The following is a 17,607-nucleotide window of genomic DNA, read 5'->3' as shown; positions in this document are numbered from 1 at the left end:
AAAACAAAAACCTCTAGCAATACACACCAAACTGAGCATGTGCAGAGTGGCAGCACATGATATGTATTATGAGGAGATAAGAGGGGGACACTGGAAGAAGGGGAGGATCAGAGAAGTCAGAATCCAACAGCCTTTTTTACACAATGCAGAGGATTAGGTTACACAGTGAGTATAACAAGCATGCTCTTCTACATATACATACTGATTTTTCTGTTGTGGGTTTAGTAACACTTTAAGTGCCATCAGCTCAGGTCAGGGTAGTCTTGCAAGATCTTCCAGTGTCATCCCCACATCTGTGGTTAATGTGTCCAACCATCTAGTAGCCGGTCTACCTCTTTGCCTGTTTTTTTCTGTTTTTCCAAACATTATTTCTTTTTTCAGTGATCTCTCTCTTCTGACAGTGTGTGACCAAAATAGGACAGTCGTGACTTCATCATTTGGGCTTCTAGGGACATAGATGGTTTGATCTCTTCCAAAATCAGTCTGGTAGTTCTACGAGTTCTGAGCTTATGATGGGGGAAACAAATTTTGAAGTAAACTGTAAATATAGGCTGGTAAAGGTATCTAAAAAGTGTCTTCCTGTAAAAGTAGAACTTGGTCTTGCTCCCTCCAGATTGCAGATCTTCTCCATTGGTTTGGTCCTTCTGAACCTAGTATTTACATGTGCTCTAGCTAGTAGGAGAGAATAAAATTATAATTTAATTCACCCAAGGTTCAAGCTGACATTGACCCTTCTCACTCAGCCCTGGTGCCATTTTAACTGGGCAAAAAGACCTGCCTAATCATGTGACCACTCTGATTGGCTATCACAGTGGTCATATGATAAGGGACTGGTCCCTGATCATTACTAGAGAGTGGGAGTGCGCTCCCAAAACAGAAACTTGGGTCTACATTAAAAGTGTTTTTCTTTTTCATTAACTGAGGGACACAGGAATTCCGAAATAGTCAGGATGTACTGCTGCCTAAAGAAGCTGGGAAACAAAACAATTGTAAGCCATCCCCAGCATGCCTAGTTTTTTTTGGTCCTGTCCTAAGAGGTTGAATGCTCTTTCTTTAGCTCTGATGAAAAAAGGTTTAATTATATTTTATCTGCCTTTGCTTCATGGAATTTTGTTCCTTAGTGACATCAATAAATATTCCTCACTACATTGTTGCTGGTCTCTGCATATCAGCTGTACTGTTCTGTATTTTCTCAGCATTAGCCTTGAAGGCTGTATCCAGAACCCCCTGGACTGTATGTACAGGGATATCCTGGAATGGGACCTTTGGACACAGGGCTCTGCAAAGTGGATCTTTCCAGACCTTGGTGTACTGTGTTAGTAATGGAGCTGTTTCTAGATCCAGAGAGGTGGTACAGTCATCCGGTCTCTGAAGACTCACCAGGAGCTACCTCACCACTTCCCTTCACTGTCCATTTTACTGCGGGACTGAGCGCTGATGTTATATGTTAGATGGAGTGCTTTGAGCATGAACTCTGTGCTCTTTCTCGCCATACAGCCTAGAGGAAGTGCCATTATCCGCAGCTGCTACTGGAGCATGACCTGGATCCCTGATCCATTTCCACTGCCCATCTAGAGTGTCTTGGTCACCTCTTGAAACCATCAACAGTACCACCTGACCTTGTTTTTGTTCATTTTAGGCCTAGCGTGACTTTGGGCCCAGTTGCATTACCTATGTATGAGTGCCACATGTCTTGGCTAAGACACACAGAGAACTACTTTGATGCCACTGCTTATTTAAGCCCATACTCTTCTAATCGTTCTGGAGGTATTTACCCTGTATCCCTAGAAGGAATGATGTCTGTAATCCTGGTCCTGGGACCTCTATTGTTATAGGGCTATCAGGGTCTGATCGCTAGAGCTTCCACTCTTTTTTTTTATTTTTTTATTTTTAATTTAAATATTTATTAAATTTTTCATGTTAATACAAAAGCCCCAAAACAGGGAAATCATTCTTATAGAAATAGACATTTATAACATTTCTACCTTTCCCTTACTAAAAACTCTTTTCTTTCCCATCCCACTACCCCCCCTTCCCGCCCCTCATCCTCCCTCCTCCCCCTCTGCAGACTCTAATCCATTCTAATCTCATTGAGGCTTATTAATTTTTTGCTAACATCCTAGTTCATATTTTCCTATATTTCTCCTTCAATCCTGCTCTTTCCCACTTTTCCCATCTCCTAAAATAAATTCTCATCCTATCTTCCTGCATATGGTATGATCTTTCCATTCTACCTATCTGGTTCACTCTATTAATCCAGTCTTCCTCCTTCGGTACCTCAGCTCTCCTCCAAAACTTGGGTATCAGCCCTTTCGCCGCATTCAAGAAGTACCAAATACCTGAATCTTTATATTTATTTACAGATGTCTCCACTTTGTGTAGGAGGCACGTCGTTGGGCCTAACCCTATGTCGGTTTCAGTTATTTCTTCAATCAATTTAACTATTATCTTCCAAAAAGCCTGGATTTTCGGACATTCCCACCATATGTGAAACACCGTGCCTATCTCTCCACATCCTCTCCAACACATATTTGAGTTTTCCCCATTCATCCTGTGCTCTACACTCGGTGTGATGTGCCATCGTGTCATACACTTGTAATTAACCTCAACCTCTCTCATACTAATATTATCGTGTATCAATCTAAACATCTTTCTCTGTCTATCTTCATCAAACCCAACTCCCATGTCCCTTTCCCATTTTGTAATAAAAATTAACTTTGTGTTTGTGTCTAATTCTGTGAGTATTCTATACACTTTTGAAATACCGTGTTTCCCATCCCTTCGTGTCTCTAACAACCTTTCAAACATATTCCACTCCTGTTTTATTCTCGGGTTTCGGTAGATTTCCAATAAAACATTTCAATTGATGATATTTCCACTCATCTATTCTAATAAAAATATCTCCCTTCTTCTCTATTAAATCTTTAAGTGATCTCAATTCCCCCTCCACCAAAACATCTCTCAATTGGGTATCCTCCTTTCTAAACCATCTCCCTGATATCTTATTCTTTCCCGGGGGAAAGTACTCAGTATTTGTGAGAGGCATTAATATAGAATTAAATTCCCATTTCATGTTTTTGTGTAGATTGTCCCAAACCCTAAAAACATTTAATGTGTAGATACTTGTGCTTTCTTTAATTCCCCTGAACTGTGGTGGAACCCATATCATCTGACTCAATCTAGTGCCACTAAGATCATTTTCAATTGTTACCCAACTTTTCCCCTTATGGTTAAATGTCCAGTCATATATTCTTGCTAAAACCACTGCTTTATAATATCTTTTGATATCTGGTAGACCCAATCCCCCTTTCTCTTTAGTCCTACTCAATGTTTCATATGCTATTCTAGGTTTTTTATTCTTCCATATGTATCTTGTTAACATTTTTTTCATTATCTTAAAGAAGGCCTCTGGAATTTTAATTGGTACCATTTGAAATCTATACAGTATTTTAGGCATAATTACCATTTTGACTAGGTTTATACGTCCTATCCAGGATGGATGTCCTCCTTCTAGTCTTTTTAAATCTTCCCTGATCTCATTTATCAAAGAGATATAGTTTAATCTATACAAATGCTTAGATGAGGCAGTGAGTTTTATTCCTAGGTACTTTATCTCTTTTTCTCTCCATATAAAGGGGAATTCTTTTTGTAGTTTTTCTTTTTCATTCTTTGATATATTAATATTCAGGATCTCTGTTTTCATTGGATTAATTTTTAAGTTTGATAGTTCACCGTACTCCTTCAGAATCTTCATTATATTTGGGAGAGTTATTCGAGGATTCCCCACATAGAACAATAAGTCGTCCGCAAAGGCCGCTACTCTATGTTCTATGGATTCTATCTGAATTCCCTTTACCGATCCACTATTTCTTATTATTGACAGCAGAGGTTCGAGTGACAATACATATAGCAGAGGGGACAGTGGACAGCCCTGTCTTGTACCATTAGACATTCCAATGGGTTCTGATCTCTCCCCATTTACCGTGATGATTACAGTAGGTTCCCTATATAATTTGCTTATCCACTCTCGCATTCTATCACCTATCCCCAGCACTTTTAAGTTGTCCATCATAAAGCCCCAGTCCACTCTATCAAATGCCTTCTCTGCATCAATTGACAAGAGCACCACCGGGGCTTTCCCTTTTCTACTTTTCTGAATAAGCATCAGGGTTCTCAAGCCGTTATCTCTACCTTCTCTCCCCGGTACAAAGCCCACCTGGTCTCCATGGATCCATTCAGGCATCAGATCCCTCAACCTGTTTGCTAACACCTTTGCATACAGTTTAGTGTCAATGTTCAATAATGAGATAGGTCTATAGCTGGAGCACTGAGATGGATCTTTTCCCTCCTTGTGAATAAGTACTACATGGGCCTGTAGGGATTCTCTCCTCACTTCCATCCCACCTCCCAGAGCATTCATATATTTCTCCAGCTTGGGTAACAGAACTTCACTAAATTTCTTATAGTACTTAACTGTATAGCCATCCGGGCCTGGGCTTTTTCCCCCCCCTGTGCTTTTTAATGCTATTTTAATTTCTTCCTGGGAAATTTCTGCATCTAGGGAGTTCAACTGTGCTTCACTTAGTTTTGGTAATCCCACATTTTTTAAGTATGTCATCTTTTTTTCATTAATTCCCTCTTGAACTTCTTTTAGAGGGCCTTGGGGACTAATATTATATAACTTTTTGTAATACTCCGTAAACACTTTAATAATCTCTTTATTTGAATGGACCAACTCCCCCTTTGAACTTTTTATCTTTTCTATGTAGTTCCTATTTTTCTTTTTATTCAAGGCTCTCATTAGATATCTTCCTGGTCTGTCTCCCCATCTATATCTTTCGTTCAAAACCCTGTTGTATACTCTTCTCTTCTCCTCATCCATCAACCTCTCTAGCTCATCTTTTTTATCCAATAGCTTCTGTCTCGTATCTTTTGTTATTTTCTTCTTATGGATCTGCTCCAAGTCCAATATTTCTTTTAAGAGCCCACTGACCCTCTCTCTTCTTTCCTTTTTCTTCCTTGCTCCTGCCGCAATCAAGATTCCTCTTATAAATACCTTGTGGCTTTCCCAGACTGTAGCTATCGATACTTCCTCTGTTTCGTTCTCCTTAAAATATACCTTAATCTCTTTCTCAATTTTCTGAACTACATCCTCATCCAGAAGAAGAACCTCGTTTAACCTCCACCCTAATCCTCCAGTCCACCTTCTTCCCCATCCCATTTTCATTACGACCGGAGCGTGATCCGAGAACGTCCTTGTCTCTATGTCAATTTTAACCAGATGATCTACAAGTTGATGGTCTATTAAGATGTAATCTAATCTCGAGTATATCTCGTGTGCATTAGAGAAGAAGGTATAGTCTCTGTCTTTCATATGCGTTATTCTCCAGGTGTCCACTAGTTAATATTCATGCATCACTTTTTTCAAAGCTCTCAGAGACCTACTCCCCTCTCTTTGCACAGAAGAGGTGTTATCCTTTTGTGGGTCCATACAGAAATTTAGGTCTCCAGCTACTATCAAACGCCCTTTTTTAAACTCCATTAATTTTTTTAACAGACCCTTCATATACATCTCCGGATTTTTATTAGGGCAGTATATATTGGCTAAAGTACACTCAATCCCCTGAAGTCTACCTTTTAAGAATAAAAACCTCCCCTCCAGGTCGGTTCTTCTATCCTCCAGCTCAAATCTCGTATTCTTTGCCAAACCTATTGCAACCCCTTTTGCTCTTTTAATTGGAGAATCTGCATAGTACCATGTTGGATAGTATTTGGATTTCAATTTCACATTTGCCTCTATCTCAAAGTGCGTCTCCTGTAAAAATACCACTGACGTCGCCCTATGATGTAACTCATTAAACAACCTAAATCTCTTCCCTGGACAACTCAGCCCGTTCACATTATAGGTTATAAACTGTATTTCTTCCATCATTCCCAATTAACTCCATCTCTCTTCCAGATTGCTAGAGCTTCCACTCTCAAGGACAAATCTCCTCCTGCAATTTTACACATCTATTCTACCAGATCAGTGTGAGTTTCTTGGGCATTTTGGCACCAGGCCTCTGTAGCCCAGCTGTGTAAGGCTGCCACCTGGTCCTCTGTTGATAGTCAAAGTTCTTCCAGGTGGATATCCAGTCTTCTGCGGATGCAGTTTTTGGATGCAAGGAAATCCTTTTACAGTTTATTTTTCAAGTAATGCTTCTCAACACCTCAAGATCATCATTTCCTCTTCCTTTAACTTTATCCTCTTCTCTAGAAAACACTGAATACTGGCTAAGCAGATTTTTTTTTCTTTTAACTCTCTGCTTTGTACCCATATAGGTAGATGAGTACTGTTGTGGCTGACAAGGCTTTTACAAAAAAGAGAACCCGGTTAAACCGATTTCTCATCTGTATTTCTGTGAACAATGTGGTATATACTCATCTGTACAAGAGTGTTACCTTGTACCTTTTGTTGGAAAAGTACACATATAAAAATAAAAGATAATGAGGGTACTTCATAAGGTATCAAGTTTCCACACGACTAATGTCACCACTGGCAATAGATTCATGTACCTATTTTAAATGGTTGCCTGAATCTGGGGCACACACCGCGTGTGAAATTGGACTCTCTGGCTTCATTGAAACTGCACTTCCTCCTTTCCGTTGCAGCTGTCACAGACAATGCAGTGGTGGGGAGTTTCTCATTGAGGGAGAGGAGCCTGGTAGGGATTCAGACATTAATTCCCCATCAGTTCTCTCCCCTTGTGACTGACAGCAGGCACTGGATAGATCCTTAGCCAATAGACAGCCCACTATTGGCTATAGAATCATCTCACTGTTCGTTGTTAGTTACAGGGAGAAAGAGCAGCCCTGTTGGGGAACTAATAGTGGTGTGACCCTCCTGCGCTCCAAGTGTGTATTTAAAAAAAAAAAACAAAAAAAACAAAAAAAAAAACTAAAAGATAATAAATCAAATAAATATGTGTATAAATCCCAAAGGGAGCTGCTAGCATTAAATCATATACCAGTGATCAAGTAAATATAAAACATAAGAAATGCTGCGCTACATTCAAATCAAAACAAATAGTGAATGTGGGATCCCAAAATATCAAATCTAAAAATGTGACAATATTAACAATACAGGTCTATGCGTGCTTGCTGATAATACCAAAATCCAATAAATCACTCAAAAAATGTGAAAACACAAAAAACTATATCCATATGTATGCGCATAAACCAAACATACACATACATATAATTAAATCACTCGTGCCTATTGTGAAGTGAAAAAATAACCATATTAATAGTGCACACAAACTTATATCTCAAAGTCCAAAAAAATATAAAGTATTGTTGGTGAACAAAACAGTAAGCGGTGCTTCCAAATAATACTGTTAGTGACCACAGGTGAAAACTCGTGCAGGTTTCTGGGTATATATAGATCTACGAATCCAACCACCTTCTGGATTAGCCTCTCACCTCATCCCTTCGACCCTTGCGGATCAAAGAGCAGTAGTGGATCCCTCTCACAGATCCTCCAGGCACCAAAGCACTCCAAAGACAGCTTTCAGGATATACTATTCCCACTACGGCTCTTCTCCAGGAAAAGATGTAATATCAATCTCTCAGAATGAGACAAAGGAATCCTCCCATAGTGTAGTATATTTAATTATACCATAGGAACATGTAACATTAAAACTTACGTAGCAGCCAGTCCAAACTAAAGCCTCATGCTTTCAGATGAGGATATATCTGTTGGGTGTACAGCTGGATGCACAGGTGTACCAAGATGGCCGCCACGCCGGAAATACGTCACCGCGTTAAGCCAACGTGTTGCGTCACAATATCATGTGACTTCATCAGGGCCCTGCAGCATCACTGGTTGCTTGGAGGCTGTCTGCTGTGAAGCTGACAGCATCCTAAACAACCAGAGACATAGAGGGGATAGTGGCAGAAATATACCACTTTTCTAAAGTGCGTACAAGGACAGGCACACTGCCTAAAATACCAACATAGTACAGTAAATATTCAACTGCTTATATTTTATGCATGGCTTGGGCTTTTGTGGAGACTTTCTTAGAGGTTCTAGCCGGCAATTGCGGTGCGGTTGCGACACGGTTGCGGGGCGTTTGCGGAGCGGTAACACCATTCAAACTTCATTATAGGCGTTTGTGGGGCGTTTGCAAATGCCTAGTAACTGCCGCTAAACCGCGGTGTTAAACGCTCCGCAAACGCCGGACCAACGCTTGCCAAACGCTATAGGGGCATTTGTCAAGCGTTGGTAAAACAGTCAAGAGTGAACGAGCACTTAGAGCAGTTCTGATATTATTATAACTGTTGCTCTCATTATCCAAAAGCATCAGTAGAGAAAATTAAAATCTGATTTATTTTTTTCGTAATCCTCTGCACTTATCTGTCAGTTAGTACACTCATGGGATGTGTGCTAGTATCAGAATTATTCCGTGCAGTAAAACGTGTTAGTCCAGGCAAGGGCATCCCCAGTAAAAGTCACTTTTAACAGAAAGGAACACCCTTGCTTATATTATATGTTTTTCTACAGAATAAAAGCATTTTATGCCATTTCTATAATTTGGAAAATGCTGTACTGTACATTACTTGGTTCATGTATGCTTCTGGGCTATCTTTGTCTTCAGTCCAAAGATTCGTGTAGGAGTTGGCATTTCAAACATCTGTGTAGAGTGTTTATGAAAAGAAAACCTTTGTTAAATTCCTTTATCTGCAAAACGTTCCACACATAATTTTTTCCTTTTTTGCTTTTTTATACAACAGTACTGTAAATTACCACCAGGGTTTTTTATGACTCTGCAGAGCAATCTAAATGCATTAATTTTAGAAGCTTTCAATAGAAATGCACAGGAACATTGTGTAAAATGCTTGGGCAGTAATAGGCTCCATGCTGTTAACATTTTATCCTAATATTAAATACTCCCCCTCTACTTCCCCCTTAATTCTTAGGTAAATACGAAGTGAGAAATTACATCTGCATATAGAAAATAACTTTCTGTATGTGTATATTGGAATGCATATATGCATTCCTAGATTGAAGCTCTAACGAGCAGGGCCCTCTGTTTCCTCTTGTACCAAATTGTATTGTAACTGTAATGTCTACCTTCATTTTGTAAAGAGCTGCACAAACTGTTGGTGATATATAAATCCTGTATAATAATAATATGGTTATGTAATGAGTAATATCGCAGTATCCTGATATTTGATTTCTTGATGTGTGTTTAGCAGTAAAATCTTTCTAAATGGGCCCCAAGAAGGGCATACTCATACTTTCTCAAGTGTACCTGGAGCTGTGCATCCCAAGGTGCTCTAAAGCTCACTATTCAACACTTCCAAACTGTAGCAAGTGCTGGTTTGTCCCATTCCACCTCCTGCACCTCCACTGGCCAATACCTCTGATAGGCAGCTTTACTGCCTAATATGATGTTGTGGAAGGAGCAGTCCACCCAGTGTTGATATTTGCATATTCTTGCCTTATGATTCGGAGCCTCTGAGGCACACATGAAGGTTAATGTGTTAGTTCACCTTTACCAGAAACCTGCCGATGTAGGTAAGGGGTGTCTGTGGATAATAACAAACTGTGTGTCTCTGACTAAAGTTGCATAATACCCTTGCTATAGGTGTAGGCCATTTATGTACCTCATGAAGCCTGACTAGAATACTCCCAGGACGCTGCTAGGACATTACTAAGTGAGGCCTATTTATTGCTGCTCCCCTTCACCATCACAGGAGTGAGTTCCTTCTCTGAATCAAAGCCCCTCACATGCTATTTCTCTCCCCTGATGCAGTAGCTCTGAACTTCATGTTTGAGAGCTCATATCATGATGGTGGAGGTGAGCAGTAATGACTTGGCTTCACCTAGCAATGCCCTGGGAGTTTTCCAGTGAGGCTTCAGGAGGTATGTAAATGGCCTACATCTACACCTTTTCCAAAGTCCTCACATGCTCAGTGTGCTTTTTAAGGGTTTTAAATGCATGAACTATGGGTTTGTTTTATGTGGCTACCTTAATATTTGCTTTTTGTTTGACTGCCACCTGACATTTATGGACATAAGATCATCTTCTAAAATCTGGGCTCAAGAGCTCACAGGTTTTCATAATTTTTAAAAAGATGCAGCCTAGGAGGAAAAATCTCTACCAAGGTTAAATCAGGTGATGTACACTCACAGACCACTTTATTATAGGTACACCTGTTCAATTGCTTGGTAACACAAATTGCTAATCAGCCAATCACATGCAGCTCAGTGCATTTATGCATCTAGACATGGTGAAGAAAACTTGCTGAAGTTGAAACTGAGCATCAGAATGGAGAAGAAAGAGGGATTTAGTGACTTTGAACATGGCATGTTTACAGAGGCATGTTTACAGAGAGAGAGAAAATATCCAGTGAGTTGTGTGGATGAAAATGCCTTTTTGCTGTCAGAGGTTAGAGGAGAATGGGCAGACTGGTTCGAGATGATAGGCAATGGTAACTCAAATAACCACTTGTTACAACTAAGTTATGCAGAATACCATCTTTGAACGCACACGTCGAACCTTGAAGCAGATGGGCTACAGCAGCAGAACACCACACTGGGTAGCAAGGTGTACCTAAGTGGCCAGTGAGTGTAGGTTTTGGCACTGGTCTTAGATTATCTTGGCTAAACAGCCAATAGACGTAAGACAGAGATGTGCTGTCATCAGGTATTCTCTGTAGGTGCAGGGAAAGGTTGAGAAGAGCTGCAGTCACTGAAAGGTTCCACCTCCCCTACATACTCCATGTTGTGTTGGCACTGGAGTCAGGAGAATAACCATTGTTTTATAGTGCTGCCACTACTGTAGGTAAATCTATAGAGAAAACCTTACTAATTTTCTTTCTCTGCATGTTAAATTTTCCAGATCAGCACATAGACATGCTTGCTGATTTTGAACAACCATATGTTTCTGTTGGTTATCTATAGACTGAAGATGAGCATAGAAATCCTGATTATAGCCCATGCTTAAATTTGATTGACTGTGGTATAGAGGGAGTCTGTTTTTAGGGGTACAATCTTTAGAGCTGTCATCCTTATCATTCCATGACTCACAACAAACATGCAAACAGTGACGTGTTTGTGAACTTCACCTGTATACTTGTTTCACCAAGTAGTGAAACAAGGATAGACATGGCAACCTCCGAGCTTACAACCTTACACCTTTTAAAAACAAGTTAGAAATTGAAGCTTCTATATTTGTTCCAAAACAGGTTCCATTTAATGTCTGTGGTTAGGTTTATATGTCTTTATAACGAAAAAGCAACAAAAACAAAAGAAATTGTCCTTAAGATAGAAGGCTAAACTTTTTTTTTTTTTTTTTTAACATGAAACAGGTTTTCTTGAAAAGTGACCGAGTTGCCAGAATGGTACATAGTGGAGGATGTTCCTCAAATGACTTCAGAGAAGTTTTTAAAAAGAACATTGAAAAAAGGGTACGAAGTTTGCCAGAAATTGATGGACTAAGCAAAGAAACTGTTTTGAGCTCTTGGATTGCAAAATACGATGCCATTTACAGAGGGGAAGAGGATCTTCGCAAGCAGCCTAACAGAATGGCACTCAGTGCTGTGTCTGAACTCATACTAAGTAAAGAACAACTTTATGAAATGTTTCAACAGATTTTAGGAATAAAGAAACTAGAACACCAATTGCTTTACAATGCTTGCCAGGTAGGTGTGTATTTTTTAGCTGTATTTTTTGTGTTTTTTTTTTCCTTCAGTTAAAGCACTATACAGTATATTGCATGGAAATACCAAGCATGCACATTCATGGAAAGGGATTGTTGCACAAGATAATAGATAGCAAAGTATTCTTTGGTCAGTTTAGATTTAGAGCATTATAAACTATGCTCTAGGACAGCCTTTCTCAACCAGGGTGCCTTCAGGCTTTTTCAGGGGTTCCTTGGCAAAATGGCCAAAAATTGTATACAAGCCAGCAGGTGGATCAATACTGCCTTTTTAGTAAACAAATCCACAGGTTTTCATTGTGCACTTTTATGGCCTTCTAGCTGCCAGCGTCCTAACAACCAATGACACCGTCAGTTGATAAGGAGAACGTCAGGTGCATGCATCTTCTTTGTTTGCCTGTCCCCTGCCTCTCTTCATCAGCACTGGGGTCACATTAGCAGAGGGAGAGAAAATGAGAGACACACTGGAATACTAGTTGGTACCAGTGTGCAAAGGTGTATTTGCTTTGTAAGAATAAATCACCTCTAACGTTGGGTATACTGGATGTGTGTAGAATAGTTTTTTACATTTTAGGTTGGGGTGCCTTGAGATTATCCCTAATTTTAAAGGGTGCCTTGTCTGAAAAATGTTAAGAAACACTGCTCTAGAAACTGGCCAGTGTGGCCAAAATTGTTTTTATACATATCAAGTAAAGTAGAAAAGGTGTGATGATGTGATGTTCCATTTCAGATTATTTCCTTTCTATATACTTTGTATTGTAGCACTTTCTTTGATCTAACTGTTTGAAAAACTACATAAATTCTGTGGACTGTCAATTTATCTACCACTTGCCTTATGTTTGGCAACTAGATAAGATAACCACTGTGGTTAGACCTACTAAAATGTTTTGAACTTGTGACTTGTGCTGCATGTGCTAAACAACTTCATTTGTGAAGGTAAATGATATCCATATTGCTATAGCAATTGCACATTCCTGTAACTGTATTCTTTCTGTATGTCAGTGATATGCTTCTCCTTCTTGATGTGTTGCTCAGTGTCAGTTATTAGTAGGAGTCATCAGAATCTATCCATTACTGTTTTTGGACTCCTCAGGCCAATTTTATTGTACCACTCTGTGGTCAAATATCTGTGGCTGTATATTATACCTGTGTGCTATTTATACATGTATAGTTATATTAACTTATATTTCTTTAGTTGATAGCAGTCAAAGGAAAACTTCAGGTAAACCAAGCAATAAACGTTTGACACAGACAATAAACTACAACCCCAATTCCAAAAAAAAGTAAAGTTTATGGGGCTTGCAAATCATTTATCATAGATTTTACAGAACATCCCATTTTTTTATTCATACCAGAAAATAGAAAACATATCATATATTTAAACTGATAAAATGTAACATTTTAAGAGAAAAATAAGGTAATTGTGAAATTGATGGCAGGAACATGTCTCAAAAAGTAAGAACAGGGAAACCTAAAACTGCCAAAATAAGTGGTACTAACAAGGAAGAGTTGGAAGAACATTTTGCAACGAATTGAGTTAATTGGTAACAGGTCAGTAACATGATTGGGTATAGTAAAAGCATCATAGAGAGTTAGTGTTTCAAAAGCAAAAATGGGCAGAGGACCACCAAACTGTGGCAATCTTTGTCTAACTATTGTTGAATAAACTCCTCAACATAAAATTGCATCATCTACAGTACATAATATCACCAAAAGATTCCAATAGGAGAAATCATATGGTTTCCCTCAGACAGCACTGCATTACAAACCGTTATGATTCTATGATGGCCATCACTATATTGTCTCAGGAATACTTCTGAAAATCACTGTATGGGAACAGTTCATGGTACCATTGAAGTGCCATCATGCAAAAAAAAAAAAATCAGAACATAATCCAGAAACTATGCCATCTTCTCTGGCCCAAAGCTCATATAAAATAGTCTGTTGCAAAGTGGAAAACTGTTCTGTGGTCAGATGAATTGAAGTTTGACATTCTTTATGGTAACCATGGGTACTGAGTTCTCTGGACTAAAGAGGAGAGGGGCTTCTGGCTTGTTCTCTACCCTCAGTTCAAACACTTGAATCTCTGATGGTATGGGGGTGCATTAGTGCATATGGAATGGGCAGCTTGCACATCTGGACAGGCACCACCAATGTTGAAAGATATATCCAGTTTTAGAGCAGCATATGCCCCCATCCAGATGACATCTTTTTCAGGGAAGGCCTTGCATACAGCAGGACAACGATAACCCACACACTGCATCTATGACAAGAGCATGGCTTTGTAGTAGAAGAGTCCAGGTGCTTAACTGGCCTGTCTGTAATCCAGACCTTCGCAAACTGAAACTATTTGGCACATCTTGAAACAAAAAAAATAAAACAAAGAAGATCCAGGACTGTTGAGCAGTTGGAGATAATATTCCCCTCCTAAAACTCCAGTAACTGATCTTCTCAATTCCCAGACATTTACAGAGTTCTGTTAAAAGAAGAACGGATGCTACACCGTGGTAAACATGGCTCTGTCCCAACTGTTTTGAGATGTGTTGCAGCCCTCAATTTAAAAATGTACTTTTTATTTTTCTTAAATGGTACATTTTCTCAGTTTAAACTTTTGAAAGGTTTCTTATTTTCTATTGAGAAAAAATATGAGTTTGAAATTTGCAAATCATTGCATTCTGTTTTTATGTAGATTTTACACAGCATCCAAACTTTTTTGGAATTGGGGTTGTAGATAACGCAGCTTCTGTTGTCTACGGCGTCCCCCACTGTAATGCCCAATCTGTGTTATTTTCGTAATTCCATACCTACAAATCGGTAAACAGTGCTACCTTATACTTTGCTATATTCAAATATCAATGTAATTAGTTGTGTTTTGATTTTGAAAGGTAATAAAATGAATGGACAAAACTGTTGATGTATGGGTTTGTTACCACTTACATGTTTGAGATCACCCTGTGGTGCATTCAGCCAGCAAATACTATACTGCGGCTGCATCTCTAATTGCATTTAGTTACTATGATTAGATATGAGCGAATTATTCAAAAATTCGGTTCGGCTGATTCGCCGAATTCGCCGAATAAATTCGCTTCGAGCCGAATATATTCGCTGCGAATTTAACTTATAAAAAGGGTGTTTCTAGGCTTCAGAGAGCCTTTATATTAGTGCAGAACACTGTACCTTTAATTTAAATGCCCTTGGAGTCTGCTGGGGAAGAGAAATAATACTGTCAGTCAGTATGACATGCAGATGAGTGCCGTCGATCTTAGAATCACCGCACACTTCACTCATTTGGGCAGTCACGGGGCCAAAACCAGAGTGTGGAGCCACAGTGTGGCGGTGGAGGCAGCAGCAATGGGAGGCCATACAGCACCCTATGACAAAATGGAACCCACCAGCAGTGTGAGGAGACCTGAAAGTGGCACATGGCAGAGTGTGGCGATGGAGACAGCAGCAATGGGAGGCCGTACAGGGACCCATGACACACTCTGGACCTGGCAGCAGCATGAGGAGGCGGTACAGGGGCCCATGACAGATTACGGGCCTGGCAGCAGCATGAGGAGTCGGTACGGGGGCCCATGGCAGATTACGGGCCTGGCAGCAGCATGAGGAGGCGGTACAGGGGCCCATGGCAGAGTGGCGGAGCGTAAGCAGCTAAAATTGAAGGCCATACAGAGGCCTATGTTAAAAAGTCCCCCCAGCAGCAGCGTGGGGAGACGACTATCAAGAGTCCAATGGCAGAGTGGCGGAGCAGAAGCAGCTTCAATTGAAGGCCATACACAGGTCTAGGTTTAAAAGTCCCTCACAGTTAATTCCAATAACGAACTCTACTCCTCCGTGCAATCTACTTACGAGACCCTGGGCAGGTCTGGGTCCAATTTGTGGTAGAGACTGGTTTTGTTCAGCCATGCTTGAGCGAGTAATAACAGGTCTGTGAAACAAATTGTATTAGTGGTGAAGCGCTCAACTAAAATAATCAAAAAAACTAGTGCAATAACCCCTTTAAATATACCCTGGTGAAAAAGGTGATAAATAATACCTCTTATACAAATAATACAATAATAACTAGTGCAATAACCTCATCACTGTATATTACATCCCTAGTGGTGTAGTGATAAACAACTAATAATACTTAAACTGTGCAAAAAAGATACTCAAATACAATTAATCGGACCAATTTAAATAAAATCAAATAGGATGGTGATGCCACACTGTGCAAAAACATAAAAAGTGTTCAAATAATATCACTCCATGCTGCAATAGTGCTCTTCGTGAAATCTTGACGTGACTCCCCTCAATGATAGCCAAAATGCCCCCTCACCTTCCACATTCGACCCTTGTGGGTCACAGAGCTTTTTATATATATATATATATATATATATATATATATATATATATATATAATTGCCAGATTTATTCTCCTCCACTGCCTCCACCGACCATGATCCTCCTCCAGGCAGTAAGTAATACTCCAAAAGCTCCCTTCACAAAACGGACTCTGCCAGATATAATTCTCCTCCACTGCCTTCACCGCTCAAAATCCTCCTCCAGGCAGTCAGTTACACTCCAATACCCCTCATAGAATGGACACAGGCACAGGGCGCATATGAAAAACAGAATCACATCTCCATAGTGCAACACCGTTTAATACACTGCATCAGTAGAATCGAACATTACACTCACATGTCCTTCAGCAAGGTAAAGCAGTTCCCATGTACCATGGGTGTATACAGGTGTCCAAATAAAGGTATCCTGAAGAAGCCACGTGACTGTGGCGCAACGCGTCGACGTATAGGGGTGACGTACTTCCGGTTCCGGGTTCGGACGCCATCTTTGGACACCTGTATACACCCATGGTACATGGGAACTGCTTTACCTTGCTGAAGGACATGTGAGTGTAATGTTCGATTCTACTGATGCAGTGTATTAAACGGTGTTGCACTATGGAGATGTGATTCTGTTTTTCATATGCGCCCTGTGCCTGTGTCCATTCTATGAGGGGTATTGGAGTGTAACTGACTGCCTGGAGGAGGATTTTGAGCGGTGAAGGCAGTGGAGGAGAATTATATCTGGCAGAGTCCGTTTTGTGAAGGGAGCTTTTGGAGTATTACTTACTGCCTGGAGGAGGATCATGGTCGGTGGAGGCAGTGGAGGAGAATAAATCTGGCAATTATATATATATATATATATATATATATATATATATATATATATATATATATATATAAAAAGCTCTGTGACCCGCAAGGGTCGAATGTGGAAGGTGAGGGGGCATTTTGGCTATCATTGAGGGGAGTCACGTCAAGATTTCACGAAGAGCACTATTGCAGCATGGAGTGATATTATTTGAACACTTTTTATGTTTTTGCACAGTGTGGCATCACCATCCTATTTGATTTTATTTAAATTGGTCCGATTAATTGTATTTGAGTATCTTTTTTGCACAGTTTAAGTATTATTAGTTGTTTATCACTACACCACTAGGGATGTAATATACAGTGATGAGGTTATTGCACTAGTTATTATTGTATTATTTGTATAAGAGGTATTATTTATCACCTTTTTCACCAGGGTATATTTAAAGGGGTTATTGCACTAGTTTTTTTGATTATTTTAGTTGAGCGCTTCACCACGTATACAATTTGTTTCACATATCTTGGGGTATAGAGAATAGGTGATAGCAGCTCACTCACTAGGTTCTGTGGAGCGCAGGGGGATTTCTATATATAATAACAGGTCTGTGCTGCCCTTTGGTGTCTGGCTTAATGCGCACAACACTGAACGTCCCAGCGTTTGTCAACGATTTGCCGTTAAGTGATGCAAACCCGCTAAACCATGTTCATGAGGAGCCGGTACAGGGGGCCATGAATCAGTATGGACCTGGCAGCAGCGTGAGCAGACGACA

General features: G+C 39.9%; 1 protein-coding gene across 6 annotated transcripts in view; it reads left to right on the top strand.

Annotated features, from left to right (window-relative positions):
• The window catches only part of CADPS2 (calcium dependent secretion activator 2), a 694,049-nt gene that overhangs the window by 45,501 nt on the left and 630,941 nt on the right, over nt 1-17,607 (top strand). For all 6 annotated transcript variants that reach the window (XM_089672135.1, XM_089672134.1, XM_089672133.1 and 3 more), the window contains exon 3: nt 11,356-11,688. In XM_089672135.1, coding sequence (XP_089528261.1) covers nt 11,356-11,688 — 333 coding nt within the window. The remainder of the gene's footprint in view (nt 1-11,355; nt 11,689-17,607) is intronic.

The sequence above is a fragment of the Staurois parvus genome, unplaced genomic scaffold, assembly GCF_062004578.1.
Source record: "Staurois parvus isolate SC_StPar_1 unplaced genomic scaffold, SC_StPar_1.0 ptg000120l, whole genome shotgun sequence".
Taxonomy (NCBI): Eukaryota; Metazoa; Chordata; class Amphibia; order Anura; family Ranidae; genus Staurois; species Staurois parvus.
The sequence above is the reverse complement of the archived record's forward strand: the minus strand, read 5'-3'. Positions and strand labels throughout refer to the sequence as shown.